This window comes from Cynocephalus volans, chromosome X (assembly GCF_027409185.1).
Source record: "Cynocephalus volans isolate mCynVol1 chromosome X, mCynVol1.pri, whole genome shotgun sequence".
In the NCBI taxonomy this organism is placed as follows: domain Eukaryota; kingdom Metazoa; phylum Chordata; class Mammalia; order Dermoptera; family Cynocephalidae; genus Cynocephalus; species Cynocephalus volans.
In genome coordinates this window covers 178,125,399-178,141,982 of record NC_084478.1, presented here as the reverse complement: position 1 = coordinate 178,141,982, position 16,584 = coordinate 178,125,399, and the positions used below count along the sequence as shown (strand labels likewise).

Here is a 16,584-nt window from a genome sequence, read left to right as displayed (position 1 = left end):
AAGGATGTAGTCGACATGGCGACCATGTCCTTAGGCGGGGGCCCCTCTGTGCCCCAGGACACAAGCACCCCTTTTGGAATATTCTCAAACTTCCCACTTAGTCCTGTGGGAGTCCTCCTGGAGGTGACCCCTCCCATTCCCATTGGAACCCCATTCCCAACTCGGTTCCTGCTTTTCCTGTGGCTCATCGACCCCTAAGACAGGTGGGAGTTAAGCACCCTCCCTGAATGTGGTGTCATTGGGGACCCCCTGGCCGAGCAGGTGTCAGGGATGTGAGCTGAGGGCCACTCATTCCTCCCAGCAGAGGTGCCAGGCCCACCAAGTGGAAGATTCCTGCTACTGGACCCGATTGGCCTCCCCCTAGCTCGTGGGCTTCCTTGCCCGGCTCCGCTCATTGTCTCCACCAACACCAGGCACCCCTGGGGAACAAGCAAGTCCACAGCCACTGCCCCTTGAGCAGGCTGATGACAGAGGGAATCTGCGAACTTGGGGCTGCATCCTGAGAGACCAGGGGGAATTGGGTCCCCAGAAGCATCCAGGGCAGCACAGGGCACTGCTGGGGCTGAGGACTGCAGGATGTGGTTGAGACCTCCACATGCTGGCCCTGGCTGCAGCATGGTTGCCGGGGGGGGAAGCGAGAGGCCTCGAGCAGGCAAAGGGGCCCCACTGGTGTCTGAGGGTACTGGTGTGGAGTTCCAGTGGAGGCAGATGAGCAATTTGCTCTTAGGAGATCACGCTGGCTGCTTTGAGGAGAAGGGCATGGAGCTAGGAGGCCAGTTGGGGGAATCCAAATGAAGTGGATAGGGCTTGGCAGTGACAGTGATTATCCCAAGATGGGAGACACTTGGTCCAGTGTCCCTATGCCAGGGAAGAACTGGTAGCGGCGGGGCAGACATAGATGGAGGGGGGCAGCTTTCCTGTGGGGCCAGGGGAGGCCGGGGAAGGTACAGCCTGGGGGTGCCTGATGGCCTCTTTTTCCTTGGGTGGCAGGTCACAGCCATGAGGCCAAGTGTCTCCCAGACCTGGGGGCGAGCACCAAGTCGACTCTTGCAGGAGAAGGCAAAAGCTGGGGACTGGGCCTTTTCTAAAAAGATGTATTTCTGTTTCATTTCCAGATGTGATTCTCTAGCAAGCAAATAAATACAGTGGGGGGCGGGGGTGGTGGAAGGGCAGGGACTGTTATAAATTAGAAACAAGCCCAGGTGGGGAAAGGCTGGTGGGCTGGGGTGGGAGGCGGCCTGCAGGGAGCCCACTGCTGGGCATGGCGCCTGGCTGTACACCGGCACCTCCAGGCTCTGCTGGCCCCTCCTTGGTCGCTGGCTCAGTCCAGGGGTCATAAGGCACTGCGGTGGCAGTTCCTGCTTGCTGCTTTCTAAGCTGGCCCAAGCTCACAGATCGGTCACTTTGTTCTCTACCAGGGCGGCAACCTGCTGCAGGCGGCAGGCCAGCTGCATCTTCTGGCCCACAGGGTCCTCCTCTAGGGCACTAATGATCTGCCAGGGCAGACGAAGGTACCGCCTGAGGTCCCACCCCTCTGCCCGCTGGCCCAGGGCCACTTAGCCCTGCTTCTATCTCAGGAAGGGCCTGAGGATACAGCTGGGACTGGAGTATTGCTTGCTGGAGAATCACATCTGGGGCCTCTCTGGGGAATCCAGCTGGAAACTAAGCCCCAACCTAGGCCCTTCCAGCACAGGCAGGCATGCTTCCTCCCCTCTGCCTGGATTGGGCCACCCCTGGGGAAATTCCACAGGCCTCCTTCTTTGCTCCACCTCGCTATAGGTGCCCGCCCCTCCCATCCGGAGTGCCCCTGGCCTCACCTGGTCGTAATACCTGTGAATGTGATTGTAAAGTTCTTGCAGAGCCTCCAGACAGTGGGGAGCAGAGGTGTAGTTCTGGGGGCAGCACATGGGGGAGGGGTGAGGCCCCAGCCCGGGCTGCAAGCCCCAAGGTTTCCCCCTCCACTCTGCCAGTCTTTCCCCCCATATGTGAAGGAGAGTGCCCCCTGGGCCATGCCTCACCCCAGAGAGCTCAGCCAGAGCAGAGTTCATCTCCTGGTAGCTGGCTGGAGAGCTCTGGCGAATGTCTGCGTAGTACCTGGAGGAGTGGACAGAGTCAGGGATAGGGCAAGGCAGCCCCATCCCCCACAGCCCTGACGGCTTTGACACCTACTTCTCCACCATCTGCTTGTAGCGAGGGATCTCCCGGGCGTAGAGCAATTTGTTCACTGGGGAGTCCTGCTCCAGGTGGGGGAGGTGCTAGGCATGAGCTAGGAGGTGGAAGAGCCACCAGTGTCCCCACCTCCTGGACCCCATTATACCCACCCCCAGCCAGGCTCTGCGCAGAGCCCCCGTGGCTTCCCCCACAAGTTCAGCTCTCACCCGGCCCACTTTATGCTCTGAGATGGTGCAGGAGTCGATGAAAGTCTGGGCAATGACTGCAAGGATGGCGTCCACGTTGTCCGACACCCGCACATCGAAGACGAGCTGTGGGTTCTTCAAGGCATTCACCCAGAACCGCAGCAGCAGGCTGGGGACACGGGCTGGAAGTGGGCAGAGGCCCTGGCCCACCATGGTAACTTCCTCCCACCCCTGCCACATGCACGTCTGGTCTACTGGAGGCGGCAATCTCAGGCAGCATGATTTCCACTGGCCCTGATTTCCACTGGGAGCTGTCCTCATGGACCAGGTGATCTGGGCCCCAGATATTTCTGTGAGTTCATGCTGGGAGGCCCACAAACCCAGGGTAGGTGCCACAAAGCCTGGGCTCCTGCCTTGGACCTGCCACCTCTGCCCTGGGAATGTCCTTGTCCCTATGGGACTCAGTGGACCATCTGCACAGCTGGGGGCAGGGGGAAACAGGAAAGGCACCTGTTAGTCTTCCAGATGTGCAGCGTCTCCGGGTCCTCGATGCCATGCTTCTCTGCCAGCTCATCCAGGAAGTCAAACAGGTACTTGATGGCGATGGGCACGGGCCGGTTCACACTGAGGATGGCCTGGAAGGTGTCATCCACAAACTTCTGCAGTGTGCCCTGCAAAACAGGGGCGAGGGCTGTGTGGAGGGCAGGAGGTGGGGACCGGCAGCTAGCGGGGCTGCCCCTCTGCCCCTCTAGGACCCTGTCCACTCCCCAGCTCAGTCAGGGACCCCTTGGTGAGCCTCCGCCAGGGCCTGGCTCCCCCGGTTGCACCGACCTTCATGGAGAGCAGGCGGGTGAGGTAGATTTCTGGAATGGCCTTGGCCCGCACCCTTTCCCGCTCCCGCTCCCGCAGGCTGCTGCGCCGTGCCTTGGCCACTTCTGGCTCCTCGGTGGCCTTCACCAGGTGCCAGAGGCGGACCCCGCCCTCCTCGCCGTCCTCCAGCATGGGGATGTCTGAGGGCGTGGGAGCCCGGCCTCAGTCCTGTGCCCCTGCTACCCACCCTACGCCACTGGCCTGGGATGCCCAGTTCACTCTCTCCACAGGGCAGGGTGGGGGCACGGAGGAAAGGAGGGCAGATGGGGAGAGAAGGGGAGAGAAGGGCGGCAGCCCAGGGGCTCACTCACACCAACACCACATGGCTCCGGAGCCCCAGGCCTTTGGCTCTGCCTGGAGCTCTGCCTTGCCCGCTGGCAAGGTGGGGTGGGCGACGCGGGCAAGGCAGATGGTGTTACCAGGACTTCTGCCTGCCCAGCCTCAGGCTCTGGTGAGTGTGGCCCAGGGCCGGTGCCAGCCCTGCTCGAGCTCCAGGGGCAGATGGGCATCTGAGCTGGAGTGACTCACTGTCTCCGGAGGGGCAGCTCTGGGCCAGGCTCTGGGAGATGGCACTGCTGTTGTGCAGCTGAGGGATGAGCCCCACTGTGGCTCCATCTGGGACCTGGCGGGAGGCGGGGGAGCAGAGTCTGGCCCCCTTCTCTGGCTGATCCCCCAGACAGGGGGCTGTCCCCTGCTCCCACCCTCCCCACCCATCCGCCCAGCACCTTGTAGTGCTGCAGGGTGTTGAGTTTCTTCCAGTGGTTCTGGGTCAGCGAGGTCAAGTCCTCATCTGACAAGGTTAGGTGACCAGCTAGGCCTGAGCGCCACTCTGGAGGGATCCAGGAAAGCCAATCAACCCACAGCCTGTTCCCCAAGTCCCCCATGCATAGCAAGGCAGAGGTGAGCATCTATGGACTGAGGGGCTGGGCAAAGGTCCCTGGGGTGGGTGGACAGGCAGGTGGGGCGGGGTTGGCTCTCTCACCAAGGTCTAGGGCATGCACTGAGGGCCTCTGGGAGAAGGGGGTGCCCTTGTAGACTTGATCCAACACCTTCTCCTTGACCTGGGTGATGGTGTCCGTGTCGAGCACCCGGGCCGGCACGCGCTGCACCTCGCTGCTCCCTGCAGCCCCGCCAGCCCCAGGGCCCACCAGCACCATCAGGGTCAGGGGCCGGAATTCCACGTCCTCCCGCAGCAGTCGGCTGTCATTCAGCGTTCGTTTTGCCTTGCCTGTCACAGCATCCACGGGACCCTTGTCCACCTGGTACTGGATGGCCCGGAAGAGCAGGTACAGTGGCTCACCAGCCACCTCCTGCAACCATCAAGATGGGCCAGTGTTGGCCATGGGGGCCATTGTGCCTGCTGGATGAGGCCCAGAGGAGGGTGTGGTGGGGGTGGGGAGGGGCACAGAGCCAGGACGCATGGATGACAGCAACCAGTGCGGGCCTCTGGATGGGGGCTCCGAGCCCTCCCCTTCCCAATGCCCCCTCTTGCTGGGCCTCACAGTGAGCCTGCGGGACAGGGAGATGGCTCTCATTATCCTCTTTTCATGGCCTGCCCAAGGCCCTCAGGGGAATTGGTGTGCAGGTCAGAGAGGCCACAGGCAGGCAGCAGCCCGCACATGGTGGGAGAGGAGAAGAGTGCCATCCAGGGCCGAGGCAGGCTGGGCAGTGCCCCTCACCCTCAGGAACGCATAGAGGCAGATGGACAGCCAGTTGGTGAGCAGCTTCTCCACCATGGTCTCTGTCCTGTAGGGAGTAGCCACAGGTCCATCAGCCCTTGTGCGCAAGTCCCCAGTGAGCACGCCCCTCCACTTCCCTTCCAACCTGCTCCTGGGGGCTCCTGGCCCCGCTCACTCAAGGGGGAGAGCCTGCCCAAGGTGGGGCACGGACAGGTCAGTGGTAAGCCCCCACCCCTGCTGCCATACCCAGGTCAAGGCCAACCTGCGCAGCATGAGCTTGGGGTTCTTGTGCACGTAATGGGCCGCTAGGTCACCAAGCAGAGTCCTCATGATGTTGGTCAGGTACTCAAGTTTGCCGTGCAGAGCCAGGGACAGCAGTGAAGCCACATGGCAGCGGTCCCTCTGGGAGAAGCTGGGCTGCTCCTCCAGGGTGTGGATAAGCTGGGCAGGGGGCTGGTGCTCACTCTGGGAAGCCCCATGCACCCCCCACCTTTGTACTCACACCTCTGGCCCGGCTGGCCCTGTCCCCATCTCCACCTTTTTGCCCACTGAGGCCCCTGCCCTGCCTGACGCCTGCTGAGTGCCCACAAGGTCCTCACCGTGAGGAGGAAGAGCTTGCTGTTGAGCAGGTGGGAGAGCTGCGTGAGGCCCTGGTGCACGGTGGCACGGCGGCCCTCTTCCCCGGGCCCTTGGAGCTCGGGCTGCAGCGGGCAGCCTCCACGGCCAGGGAAAAAGGCACGCTCGGCATAAGTGCAGTAGTCCAGGAAGGGGATCCCGCTGGCCTCCAGGTCGCTGCTGAGGTCGGTCATCTCGGTCATCAGGTCTGTGGGTCGGGAGCCGCCGAGTGTGAGCTCAGGCCGGGCAAGCCCTCTGTCCCCACGCCCATCCCCCGCCCCACCTGTGAACTCCTTGCGGCACTGGTCGCCCACACCGGTCTCCAGGTTCTCTAGCTGCACCAGCACCTTCTGGTAGTCCCGTAGGGCCTGCTTGCTCTTGTGCCTGCAGCCAGGGACCAGGCGTTAGCCACACGCCCAGGCCAGGAGGGCTGCCAGCCCAGGGGCCTGCCGTGGGCCACCCTTCCCAATAGTCAAGAGGGCGGAAGGGAGACCCCTCACCTGTACATGAGGGTGAGGAGGAGCACGGCGGCGATCAGCACGGCAGCGCCCATGCCCAGGCCCACCTGGGCCTCCACGGGGAAGGCAGACAGCGTAGGCTCGGCCTCGTACTGGACGGGGCCCAGGGCCAGCCTCACGTTGCCCATCTGCACCTGGGGGCAGGGCTCCTGAGTGTGGGCCTGCAGCGCCAGCCCTCCCACCTGCCCGCCCGGGCGCAGACTCACCACGAACTGTGGCAGGGCACTGGAGCTGTTGACAGGCTGGGGGGCGCGCGGGGGCGGCTGGCAGTACAGGTGGGTGAGCGTGAGCGTCTTCACCAGGCATTCGCCAATGCCGATGTGCACACGCACCTCCTCCTTGCTGATCCCCAAGTTGAGGCCCTCGCCCTGGGAAACACCAGGAGCCTGAGCTGGTCCAGCCCCCCACAGAGGTGACCCGAGTGCCCTGGCGGTGCTGGGCTGCTGACGGCCCTCACCTCCACATCCAGGACGTGGCCTGGCTTGAGGCGGTAGGGGCGGGCGAGCCCCTCGCGACTGAGGGGGGCCAGGCGGGGGTTGGGCTGGTACAGGAAGGCCTGGCCCCCACTGGCGCTGGTGAAGTCCACGTGCACGTTGTCTAGGGCGAAGAAGACCCGCTGTGGGCGGGCCTCGTCTGGCACAGCAGGGCTTCGGCACAGGAGGAGGGTAGACGAGTTGACAGAGCAGACGGTGGAGCACTGTGGGGGTAGCCAGGGCCGGCGCCATAGGTGGGGTGAACTGGGGCTTCCCTGCTCGCTCCTGGGGACACGGCGCACCCCCCCATCCCTCCTCACTGAGCACAGCCTGGGGGCAGCCCTGGCACCTGCTGGTTGGGTGCTTACCTGCAGCAAGCCCCCCCCGAGCTGGACGCAAGCCTGGGGGTCTGCAGCAGGGACCCCACAACTCCTCATCGGGTTTGGGTCCTGGGGCTGGGTCCCCGAAGCCTGCAACTCTGCCTCAGCCTCCAGCCACACAGACAGCAGGGGCCGCTGCACCACGTCCAGGCCCGTGCCCCTGACACGGATCAGCCGCCCACCCCTGTGCCAGGACGGCAGTCAGAGGGGCGGGCGGGCAGTGGGCAGCCCAGCCCCACTCCCTGCCTTCCCTCTGGCATGGTGCCCAGGCTGCTCCTCACCCCCGGAAGCTGACGCTGGGCTCCGCTGCCACGAGCTGGGGATTGGCAGTGTAGTGGAAGGTGCTGGCGAGCAGCGTGCGCTGGGCATGGCCAAAGACCACAAGGACCACCGCCTCTCCTGGGGCAGCCTGGGGCATGGTGCGGCAGACGATGGCCTCAGGACACACTGGCTCCTGGCTGCAGGGTGGGCAGAGGGGTCTTTCATCTGGGGCTTGACTGCTGCCCTTCGGCCCTAGCCCTGGCCCAGTCCCCCACGAGAGGACCACTTTGCCTCCCTCAGTGAGGGCAGAGACCCCTAGGGTGGGCACAGCAGCCATTTGTCTTGGCTTTGATGGGGATCTTAGGGAGCCTGACTCCGCTGCTCCCGCTGTGTGGAAGGGGGCACTGAGGCCTGCAGGGAGTGCCCCCTACACAACAGCAGCCAGACCCAAACCAGAAGGGGAGCAGCCTCTGCCCCTGGTGGGCAGGCAGGGCCGGATACTCACATGGGACAGGGCTGGCCGCCCACAAAGGCGCTGATGTTGCCTCCTATCTGCAGGTGCTGCCCGTGGATGGTGAGCTGGGTGCCCCCTGCCTGAGGGCCCCACCGAGGACTCAGGCTCAGCAGGACAGGGTCCTGGGGAACAGGGCAGGCTGGGGCAGGTGTAGCAGCCTGGCCAGGTGCTTCCGCACCTTGGGCCCATCCCCGAGGCCTGCAGGCTTCGAGGTGCAGGCCCGAATGTTGACTTCGCCCCCCCCCTCCGGGCCACAGCCGACCACACCCCCCTTCCAGAAGCGCTGTGCCTGAGCCTCTGCAGCTCCCCGCCGCCAGCTCTCCCTTTGGGACGGCCTCCTCTCCACCACAGCTTGCACCCCCAGCCCCCCGAGCTCTAACCCTGAGATCCAGTTGCCACCTTGGGGTGCTGCATGTTCCAGCAGAGCTCCTGACGCTAACACAACCCTGCCTTCTACTGCTGCCACCCTGGGCTTCCCGTATCAGAAATGGCCCCACCAGGTGCCCAGGGCTGAGGCTTGTGCCTGGAGAGGCTCCCACTCTCCCCTTTGCCCCCGCGCCTGCCAGCAGCCAGGCCCGCAGCAAGTCCTGACAACTCCGTGTTCCAGAATGGCGTGGCTGCCCGCTGCTCACTGCTTCCGCTGCCTGCCTCCCTCCTGGGTGGCTGCCAGCAGCAGTGTCCCCGCTGTCCCGCCACTGCCCCAGCCTGCCTCCACTCAGATCACGTGGCTTCCCTCCCTCAGATCCAGTCTGACATCCTCGCCTAGGTGCCTGCCCCTCCTGGCCCGCCCTCCCACCACCCCTGCATTGGGACCACCGCAGGGTAGGCACTGACCAGGTAGGTGAAGTGCTGGGTCGAGAGGCCTGGCGGTCGACTCTTAATGGCCACTTGGACGGGTCCGGTGGTGCCGTTGGGGGCGGGAGATGTCACACACACAATCCTGAGGAGCCGAGGCCCGGGAGTTGTTCAGGGCCCCATGGGAGCCATGGGCAGCCTGCCAGCTACTGCCGGGAGCCCGTTCCCTTCCCCTCCCCCGTTTATTTTCCTTTTGTGCTCTGACCCAGGGCCCCACACGTTTTGGCCACACGCCTCCCTTCTCTCTGGGTGGCTGGTTTCTGAGGGCCTCCTTAGGAGGGTGTCCCCTCCTGCACCCGCCCACCTGGGCGCCTCACCGGGCCGAGGTGCGGTAGAGAGAGGGGTCGGGGCTGCAGGGCCGGCCAGCCACGCTCACAGCATCCCGCACGTCGGCAAAGGCCCGGCCCAGGTTGGAGCCCACGATGGTGAGGGCCAAGCCACCCTCTGGTGGGCCAGTCAGGGGCTCAATCTGTAGCAGAGAGGGATGGAAGATGGGGTCCCCCAAGCCCACACCCCACTGTGTAGTGGGGGGCACATGGCTAGCCAAGCAGCCTGAGGCCGGGCCAAGCTGCTGGGGTTCGGGGCCTGAGGCAGGGCTGGTCTGAGCTGGGAGAGGATAGGACAGTAGGAGGCATCGAGGGGTGGCGGGCTGGGCAGTGAGGGCCCGGCAGGAGGGTTCGATCACCTCATCAATGCTGGGCATGGGGCACAGCAGCTCCACGGCCTCTGGTGGGCACAGTGGCCCGTAGCGACAGGCAGGCTGGCCATCCCTGCACCACAGGCAGCCCAGGCTCCCATTGGCCGCCTGGCAGTGGCTACAGTCAGGGTGGCCCACGGCGCAGTCATACAGGGTCACTAGGGAGGGTCAGGCAGTGAGCTAAGGCGCCTCCCCCAGTGCGTGCCCTGCCCGCCCCTGCCTGGCTGCCCGGCTCACCATGAAGAGTTCGGGTGTTGTCCAGCCTCTGGGTCTCACCCCGGGTGACGTAGATGGGGACTGGGAGCTCCCGCTGGGACATGGAGGGGTGGAACTGGAGGTGGAGAGTAGGGTCGGGCTTGGCCTCTACTTGGGTCACCCCTGCCTCCTGCCTCCTCCAGGACACCCCCCAGAATGAGTGTGATTGTTCCCTGCATCTCCCGCCAGACTGGGAGCCCAGGGACAGAGGCTCTCTTGAATGACAACAGGATAGAAGCAAGCCCGAGGGCCTGGGAAAAGCAGACGGAGGGAGGGGAGCGAAATGGGATGTCCGAGGGCTGCAGAAGGTGCCTAGCGGCCGGCGAGGCTGCGGGGTGGCCACCCACCTGTTGGGCCTGGCACTGGATGACGCCCATGTCCCCGGCTGTCTCCTCCAGGGAGGCTGGCAGCATCTGCAGTTCTCCGGGCAGCTGCAGCCAGCAGTGGTAGGAGGCAGGCAGGCCCTGTGGAGGACACTGTCATGACCCTGGACACTGTCAGCACTCCCCTCCACCGGCCCTGCTGCCCGCCCCGTTGCTCACTCGAAAATGTTGAAGGTTCTGCACATGCAGGGCCAAATGGCTCTCCCAGCCCACAGGCACCAGGCGGGGACCTGCCAGGCCCTCGACCTGGGGGCAAGCCCCTGGGCCGCGCACCTGGAAATCCACCTGGGAAAATGAGACCCCTTAGCCCTTCAGAACCCAAGAAGCCTGCTCCCCGGGCAGGCCTGGGCAGGGGGCAGTGCCTGTGGGCAGCTGTGGGGGGCCCAGCAGGTGAAGGGAGCCCCGCGGGTGTGGGGCCCACCCACCTCCTGGGCACTGTAGATGGTCCTCTCACCCTCTGGGCAGTGCTCACCATACACACAGTGGCTGCTCTGGGGGCACCAGTGGCACCGCCAGAGGCTGCCCACACAGGCGCGGCACCTGGAGAGGCGGGGGACTGCTCAGGCTGGGTGCCGTTTGGGGTCGTCACCCCTACCCAGCAGGAGCCAGGCCCAGAAACTCACGGGGCATCCGCCTCCAAGGCCTGGACAGCGCTGCAGTCGTAGAAGGAGAAGTTGGCAACAGCCACAGCCACGTCCTCGAACATCAGGGCCAGGGGCAAGGTGACGTGGTCTGGGAGGGGCGGCGGCGGCAGGGCACATCATGCGGCTCCTGCCCGCTCCAGCTTCCACCCAGCCCCTACCCCAGGGGGGCCCTCACCTGTGCCTGGAGGGGTAAGCGGCACCTGGTCTTGGGGAGGGGTGACGCAGGCCACGTGGGGCCCTTCCACGTGAGCCAAGGTCTCGTAGTCCCCAAAAGCGCAATGGAAGTATTCATCCATAGCCAAGGTGGGCAGGTGGGGGACAGACAAGGTGACCTGGGGCACGTGTGAGAGAAACAGGGAGTTGGAGCCAGAGCACAGTGGGGCAGTGGGCAAGCCGGGCAGGCAAGGGCACTGCTGGGGGTGGGAGCAGAGGCAGCGGGAGAGGAAGAGGACAGGAGGCAGCCCGGGGTTGTGGCCACACTGCCTGGGGGGCCCTTTGGTGGCGGGTGCCCTACCTGGCCCTGCTCCTGGCGGGGGTGGTGGGCCGGCAGCAGGCTCTGGATGTGCAGGCAGCGGCTGTGCTCCACGTAGCTCCACAGCCACTGGTTCTGCTGGGCTGCCCGCTCGCACTGGCCCTTCCAGGTACACCTGCCGGCAGGGGCCCACCGGGTCACCGTGTGAGTCTCGGGCTCCCCAGGTGACCAGTAGTAGGGGATTGGGAGGCTGGCCCTGTTAGAGCACAGTGGGTGGGGGGAGTGAAGGGGCCTGTGCTGAGAGAGGAGTGGGCTGGGCACATGGCGCTTCGTGGCTGAGGCGCAGGCTTTGGGCTTGATTGTGAGTGACAGGGAGCCGCCTCGGATGGGGGCGGGGCACGAGGGTCTGACTTAGGGTTGCCATAAGAGATTCCTGGGGCTGCTGCATACAGCATGGGCTGGAGGGGAGCTGGAGTGGGCCAGGGGACACCGGCAGCTGTGCAGGGGTCCTGGGAGAGGTGACAGAGGCCTGGAAGTGGGGTGGAGCTGCTGGAATAAGAAGTGAACAGATTGGGCAGTGATGGGATGGGGGTGGCGACCAACTTCACAGCTCGGTTGGGTGTGGCAGGATGGGGGACTTTAGCAATGAGCAGGGCTGGCCTCCAGGCACACCTAGAGCTACTTCCAGGTGAAGCTTCCTGGCGCACACCACCTATTGGCCCAAGCCTGGCCATAGGCCCAAGCCTGGCCATAGGCCCTGTGCTCACCTGCCCTGGAGGACGCACCAGCCGCACAGTGGGTCCTGGGCCTGGAGGCAGCTGGTGCAGTCCGGAAACTGGAGGCAGGCTGCCACGGGTACTCGGTCCACCTAGGAGGGAGGTCCGCGGGGGAGAGAGGCAGTTGGTACAGAGACTAGGGCCGTGTGTGGCTGGCCCCCAACCCTTGGGATAGCCTCACCTGCTGGGCAGTCAGGACATAGAGGTGGCCACCACTGCTGTCCACTAGCAGGTCTGGGCTGATGGCCGAGCCCGGAGGCCCCACTTGCTGGGAGTGGTACACCTGGCCTTGGGAGCCATTGAGAAAGACCTAGGTGGGGGGACAAGGACAGGGCTGGGCCACCCTGCCAAGCCAAGGCCAGCTCTCCAGATGGCCAAAGGCTGATTGTTCAGGACACGTGCTCTCCTCCCGGTGGGGGCTCCTTTTCAGGAACATAAAGGCTTCCAGGGAGCACCTTGTCCCTCAACAGCTGGCCCCCTTCCTGTCAAGCCATCGAGGGAGGCACACATTGCTTCCCCATTCAGCACCCTCAGGGCCAGGACGTTCTACAGGGGGCTGCAGCACTGGGGCAGAAGGGGCACCCTGGGTGAGGCCCTTGGATGCCAAGGGCTGTTCTGCCAGGTGCGAGGGCAGCTATAGGGGGACAAGCAGGTCACCAGGAGGCCAGAGCTTGCCTTGGAGAGATTTATGAGGCCAGGCTGGCTCTGAGCACCAGTCCCTGCTCACCCTGCCCACCTAGACCAACTGTGAGCTCCCATCAACCGGAGAAGGTGGGACTGCTTCAGGAGGCTCCTGGGCAGTCATTCTAAGCCACCCATGTGGAAGCCAGAGTAGCAGGTGGCACTCAGCCCCCCATCAATGTGTGGTGAGGCCTTCTGACCCACCAGCAAGTGGAGGGTGCTGGGGGCATCCCTGAGCCATCTCAGGCATGGGTGCATGTGGATAGGCAGAAAGTCTAGGCCCAGCCTGGCAGTGTGGAAGACATGCTAGCACCGCCCCCCCCATCAGGCCCTCACCTTATGTAGCTGGCCCTGGGTGTCCCCCAGGAAGGCTATCATGTGCCCGTCTGCCTGGAGGGCTGCTACGGCACTGATGGGCTGCCCAAGCTGCAGCACGGGCTGGGCCTCCAGGGGCTGGCAGCCAGCAATGGGGCTGGGAGTGTGCTCGTCACCACAGGGGTATGACTCAGGGGAGTCCTACATGGGCAGGGAGAGGAGACTCAGCTCCCTGAAGAGCCAGTCAGTGGGGAATGCCCAGGCAGCCCCTGGGAAGAGAGCCTGGCAGGCTGGGGGGCAAGGCCAGGGGACCCAAGGGCAGAGCAATCAGAGCTGGGGGGCCAGGAGGCTGGGTCCCCAATCCCCATGGTAGGACGAGCATGCAGCACAGAGAGATGGGAAGAAACAGGCTGAGAGCAGGTAGGAGGCTAGGAGACCAAGCCAGTCCCTCCTTGACATCCCAGCCAAGGGGCCAGTGAGAGATGATCGTGGCAGAGCACCCATGCCCGCGTTGAGGGATGCCCCCATCCCCGGAGGGAGAGGCAGGGCAAACAAGATGAGGGGCATCGGGCAGAGGTGCAGAGAGAGAATGCAGCACCCGCTGCCAGGATCTGGGAGCCAAGTCCTGGCCACTCACAGGGGGCAGGGTGACACAGCGCGACGTGACGCCATACTCCACGGTGGCTTCCTCCGTGCCACTGGGGCCCCGGCCGCCTGCTGTGTAGCAAAGCCTCCGTGCCTGCTCCATGCTCCTGTCCAGCTGGGCCAGAGGAAAGGTGCACAGGGCCGCCTGTGCCCCCCTCAGGCCTGCAGCAAATGCCCCTAGCAAGGTGCCCGGGGCAAGGGAGGCAGCCTGGATGAGGCCCTGGCCCCGGCAGGTGAGGGGCACCTCCACGTAGGAGTAAAGGTTGGTGTCCCCCAGGCAGACGCGGGCCACGTAGGAGTGGTAGTCGGCCTGGGCCCGGGCCCCACGGCGGTGGAAGACGAAGTAGGCGAAGCGGGCGTCGGCAAAGGCCCCCACGTAGCTGTTGTTGTAGTCGGAGAAGTCGCCCACCACCAGGCGGCCCAGGCCCTCGCTGGAAAAGGGCTGCAGCCCGGCCAGCTGGCGCACGGTCAGGGGCGGCACCCCGGCCGACAGCTTGCCCGCCAGGCCTCTGGCCACAAGCAGGAGGTCCCGACCTGGCAAGGGCACCACCAGGCCCACTGTGGCCACTCCCGGAGCATTGGCAGCCACAAACTGCCCGTCGCCAGGGTCCTCGGCCTGGTACAGCACCTCAGCCACGTCCCCAAGGCGCCGCTTCTCGCACACACCCTGCCTCACCTGCCCACAGGCCACCAGCTCCCGGGCCCGGCTGCTCACGAGCAGTAGCTGGTTGGCATTATCAGTGAGCCGGGCCTGCGGGCACTCGGCCGGGTCACGGAAAGGCACGCAGTCGGGACTATCGATGACAGGGCCAGTGACAGCCACAGCCTCAAGCTGCAGCTCGGGGCTGAGCTGGAAGAGGCGGTTGACTGCGCCAACGTAGAGCGTGCCCTGGCCCGGCTCCAGTGCCAAGTGGTTGAAGGTGGTGTTGGGTGCGGAAAAGCGATGGACCCAAGTCGAGGACAGTGGCGGTGGGGACAGCAGCAGCAGCAGCAGGAGGTGGAGGCCCAGGGGGGCCCAGGGAGCCATCACTGGGGCCTGGGGGAGAGCCGAGTGGTGTGAGGGCAGAGACGGAGCAGAGCAGGGTTGGGTGGAGAGGGCCAGAGAGGGAGGGAGATGGGGACAGGGACAGGGAGAAGCAAAGAGAGGGACAGACAGAAACAGAGGGTGCATAGAGAGAGGAGGACAGAAAGAGGGACAAAGAGAGCGTCCAAGAATTGGAGAAAGATGAGGGTGGGGGTGGGGAGGGGGCGCGCGCACCTGCACACGCAAGAAAGACTCTTTACTCTTCCACTTTATATGCATCTAGATTGTTGAACAGGGGCAGACCCTGAAAAGCCACAAGAGCACGAACAGAGGGATGCGAAGTGACAGAGGGGCAGGGATGGCGGGAGGAGAGACCACGGAGGGCAGGGGAGGGGAGGGAGAGAGCTGAGGCTGAGCCCCGAGACACCCTGGAAGACATGGGAGAAGGGAGGCTGGTGGAAGCCACGTGGCGGCGTGACCCTGCACCCGCCACCCAGGCAAGAGAGATGGCACGGGGGCAAGAAGAGTGAGGCTGCCACACAGCAAGGGGGCACACCCATGGCATGAGGACAGGGAGGGAAAACTCGCCCTGGGCAGTCAGGGCCAGCTGCAAAGAGGGACCCTCACCAGCCGGGGGAGAGAGCCAGGGAGAAACTGAGGCAGCCAGGGGGCCCCAGACCAAGATGCAGCCAGACACTGCTGTGGCCTGTCCCAAAGATGGCAAGGAGCAGGTGGCTAGGGCCATGCCACAGAGGGCCTTAGCCCAGCTGGGTTGGTCAGGGCAGAGGTGGGGGAGGCTGGGCGTGGGTGTTGATGTGGAGGGGGCTGCATGAGAAGAGGGAGGAAGGGGAGCAAGCCAGAAAGAGCTGAACAGTGGGGCTGGGGTGGGGATACACTTGCCTAGGGGGGCCTAGGCTGAGTCCTGAGGGCGAGGGTGGGGACTCTGAGTGCAGCCGGCCGCCCAGGTGGCAGACACAGAGAGAGATGTGACCCTGGGCAGAGCCCCTGGGAAGGCGCAGAAGCTGGAGGCAGGGCCCGAGGCCCGAGTCCTGAGTTGAGCTGGGGTCTGCGCAGCCGCGGCCAAGCGGGTGGGCACGTGCCAGCTGGGAGCGGGCCCGCTGGCACGCAGAGCCAGAGCAGGGCTGGAGAAGGGCCCAGGGCCCCTTATCTCAGGGCCACAGGCAGGAAGGGCAGGGGCACTTCCTCCAGAGCCCGGGATATCTGCGCCAGTGCTGGGTGGGGGTGGGGGCAGAGGGGCTGCAGCCCGGGGAAGCGCCGGACGTTGGAGCCCCTGTGTGTCCTGAGCCCTGGCCTGTGCTATTTTACTCCATCCCAGCCCTCCCAGGGACATCTTTGGGGACCTGGGGCCCAGGCACTTACCGCCACACAGGGGTGCAGTGCAGAGCGGTCCTGGGTGGCGTGGCACATCTCAGCTCAGCTGCCTGGGGGCAGTGGCGACGGGCACAGACTGGCTGTGGGGGCATTGTCCTGACTGGGAGGGAGACAGTCGAGGCTCGGCCCCATTCACGCCGGCCCTGGGGGAGGAGGGGGGCGGGTGTGCGGGCAGGGGCCTGGAGACCAGGCTCCACCACAGCTGGCAGCTTTGTCAATAGTGGCTGAGCCAAGGCAGCCCTGCCTCCACCCCAACAATGTCCCCTCTGTCCAGAGGCCCAGGCCAGGGACCCACTATCTGGTGCTCTTACCCCCACCGGGGCTGTTCTGAACAGGGGGCTCCCTGCCACTCCCCGCCCCCAGAGAGACACCCCCTGGGATCTGGGGACAAAGGGACACGGTTTCCTTCAACTAATCCTCCCCATCTGGCCCCACAACCCGTGTGCCAGCCAAGTGTGCCCCTCCCTGCATCCCCCAGGGTCCCTGTGAAGGGCACAGGGTAGGCTTCAGAGCCCCCACAGCAGGGTCAGAGGTAGCCTTGGTGCCCCGCTGAAGTGCCAGTCCTAGCCCTCAATGCTGCCTTTGTCCGGGCTGGGGGCAGAGGAGGTGCTGACAAAGGCGGCCCATCCAGAAGAGCTTCTCCCCCAAGAAGACTGGCCAGAGAGCAAGCAGCCAGGCTGTCCCTACCCAGTCCTGCCCCCGGGGACTGGCAAAGTCGTGCCAGGTGCAGCATGGTGGTAGTGGGTAGTGCCAGCAGAGGATGCTGCTTGAGAGGGGC

General features: G+C 64.9%; 1 protein-coding gene across 1 annotated transcript; it reads right to left on the bottom strand.

The window, feature by feature from the left end:
• Positions 1-1,161: 1,161 nt before the first annotated feature.
• PLXNB3 (plexin B3) lies at positions 1,162-15,827 on the bottom strand (the record flags this gene model as incomplete). The annotated part of the gene is made up of 35 exons (XM_063085061.1): positions 1,162-1,493; positions 1,818-1,892; positions 2,019-2,094; positions 2,170-2,234; positions 2,379-2,526; positions 2,868-3,028; positions 3,189-3,367; positions 3,756-3,849; positions 3,953-4,056; positions 4,210-4,537; positions 4,907-4,973; positions 5,169-5,347; positions 5,506-5,729; positions 5,805-5,905; positions 6,022-6,173; positions 6,246-6,407; positions 6,497-6,736; positions 6,881-7,076; positions 7,174-7,350; positions 7,659-7,789; positions 8,502-8,607; positions 8,840-8,991; positions 9,208-9,377; positions 9,457-9,550; positions 9,822-9,938; positions 10,017-10,142; positions 10,283-10,397; positions 10,481-10,589; positions 10,677-10,833; positions 11,016-11,148; positions 11,741-11,841; positions 11,931-12,059; positions 12,767-12,946; positions 13,383-14,426; positions 15,795-15,827. Coding segments are annotated over 35 exons (5,730 nt in total), but the record flags the coding sequence as incomplete, so codon positions are not given.
• Between the last annotated feature and the right edge of the window lie 757 nt (positions 15,828-16,584).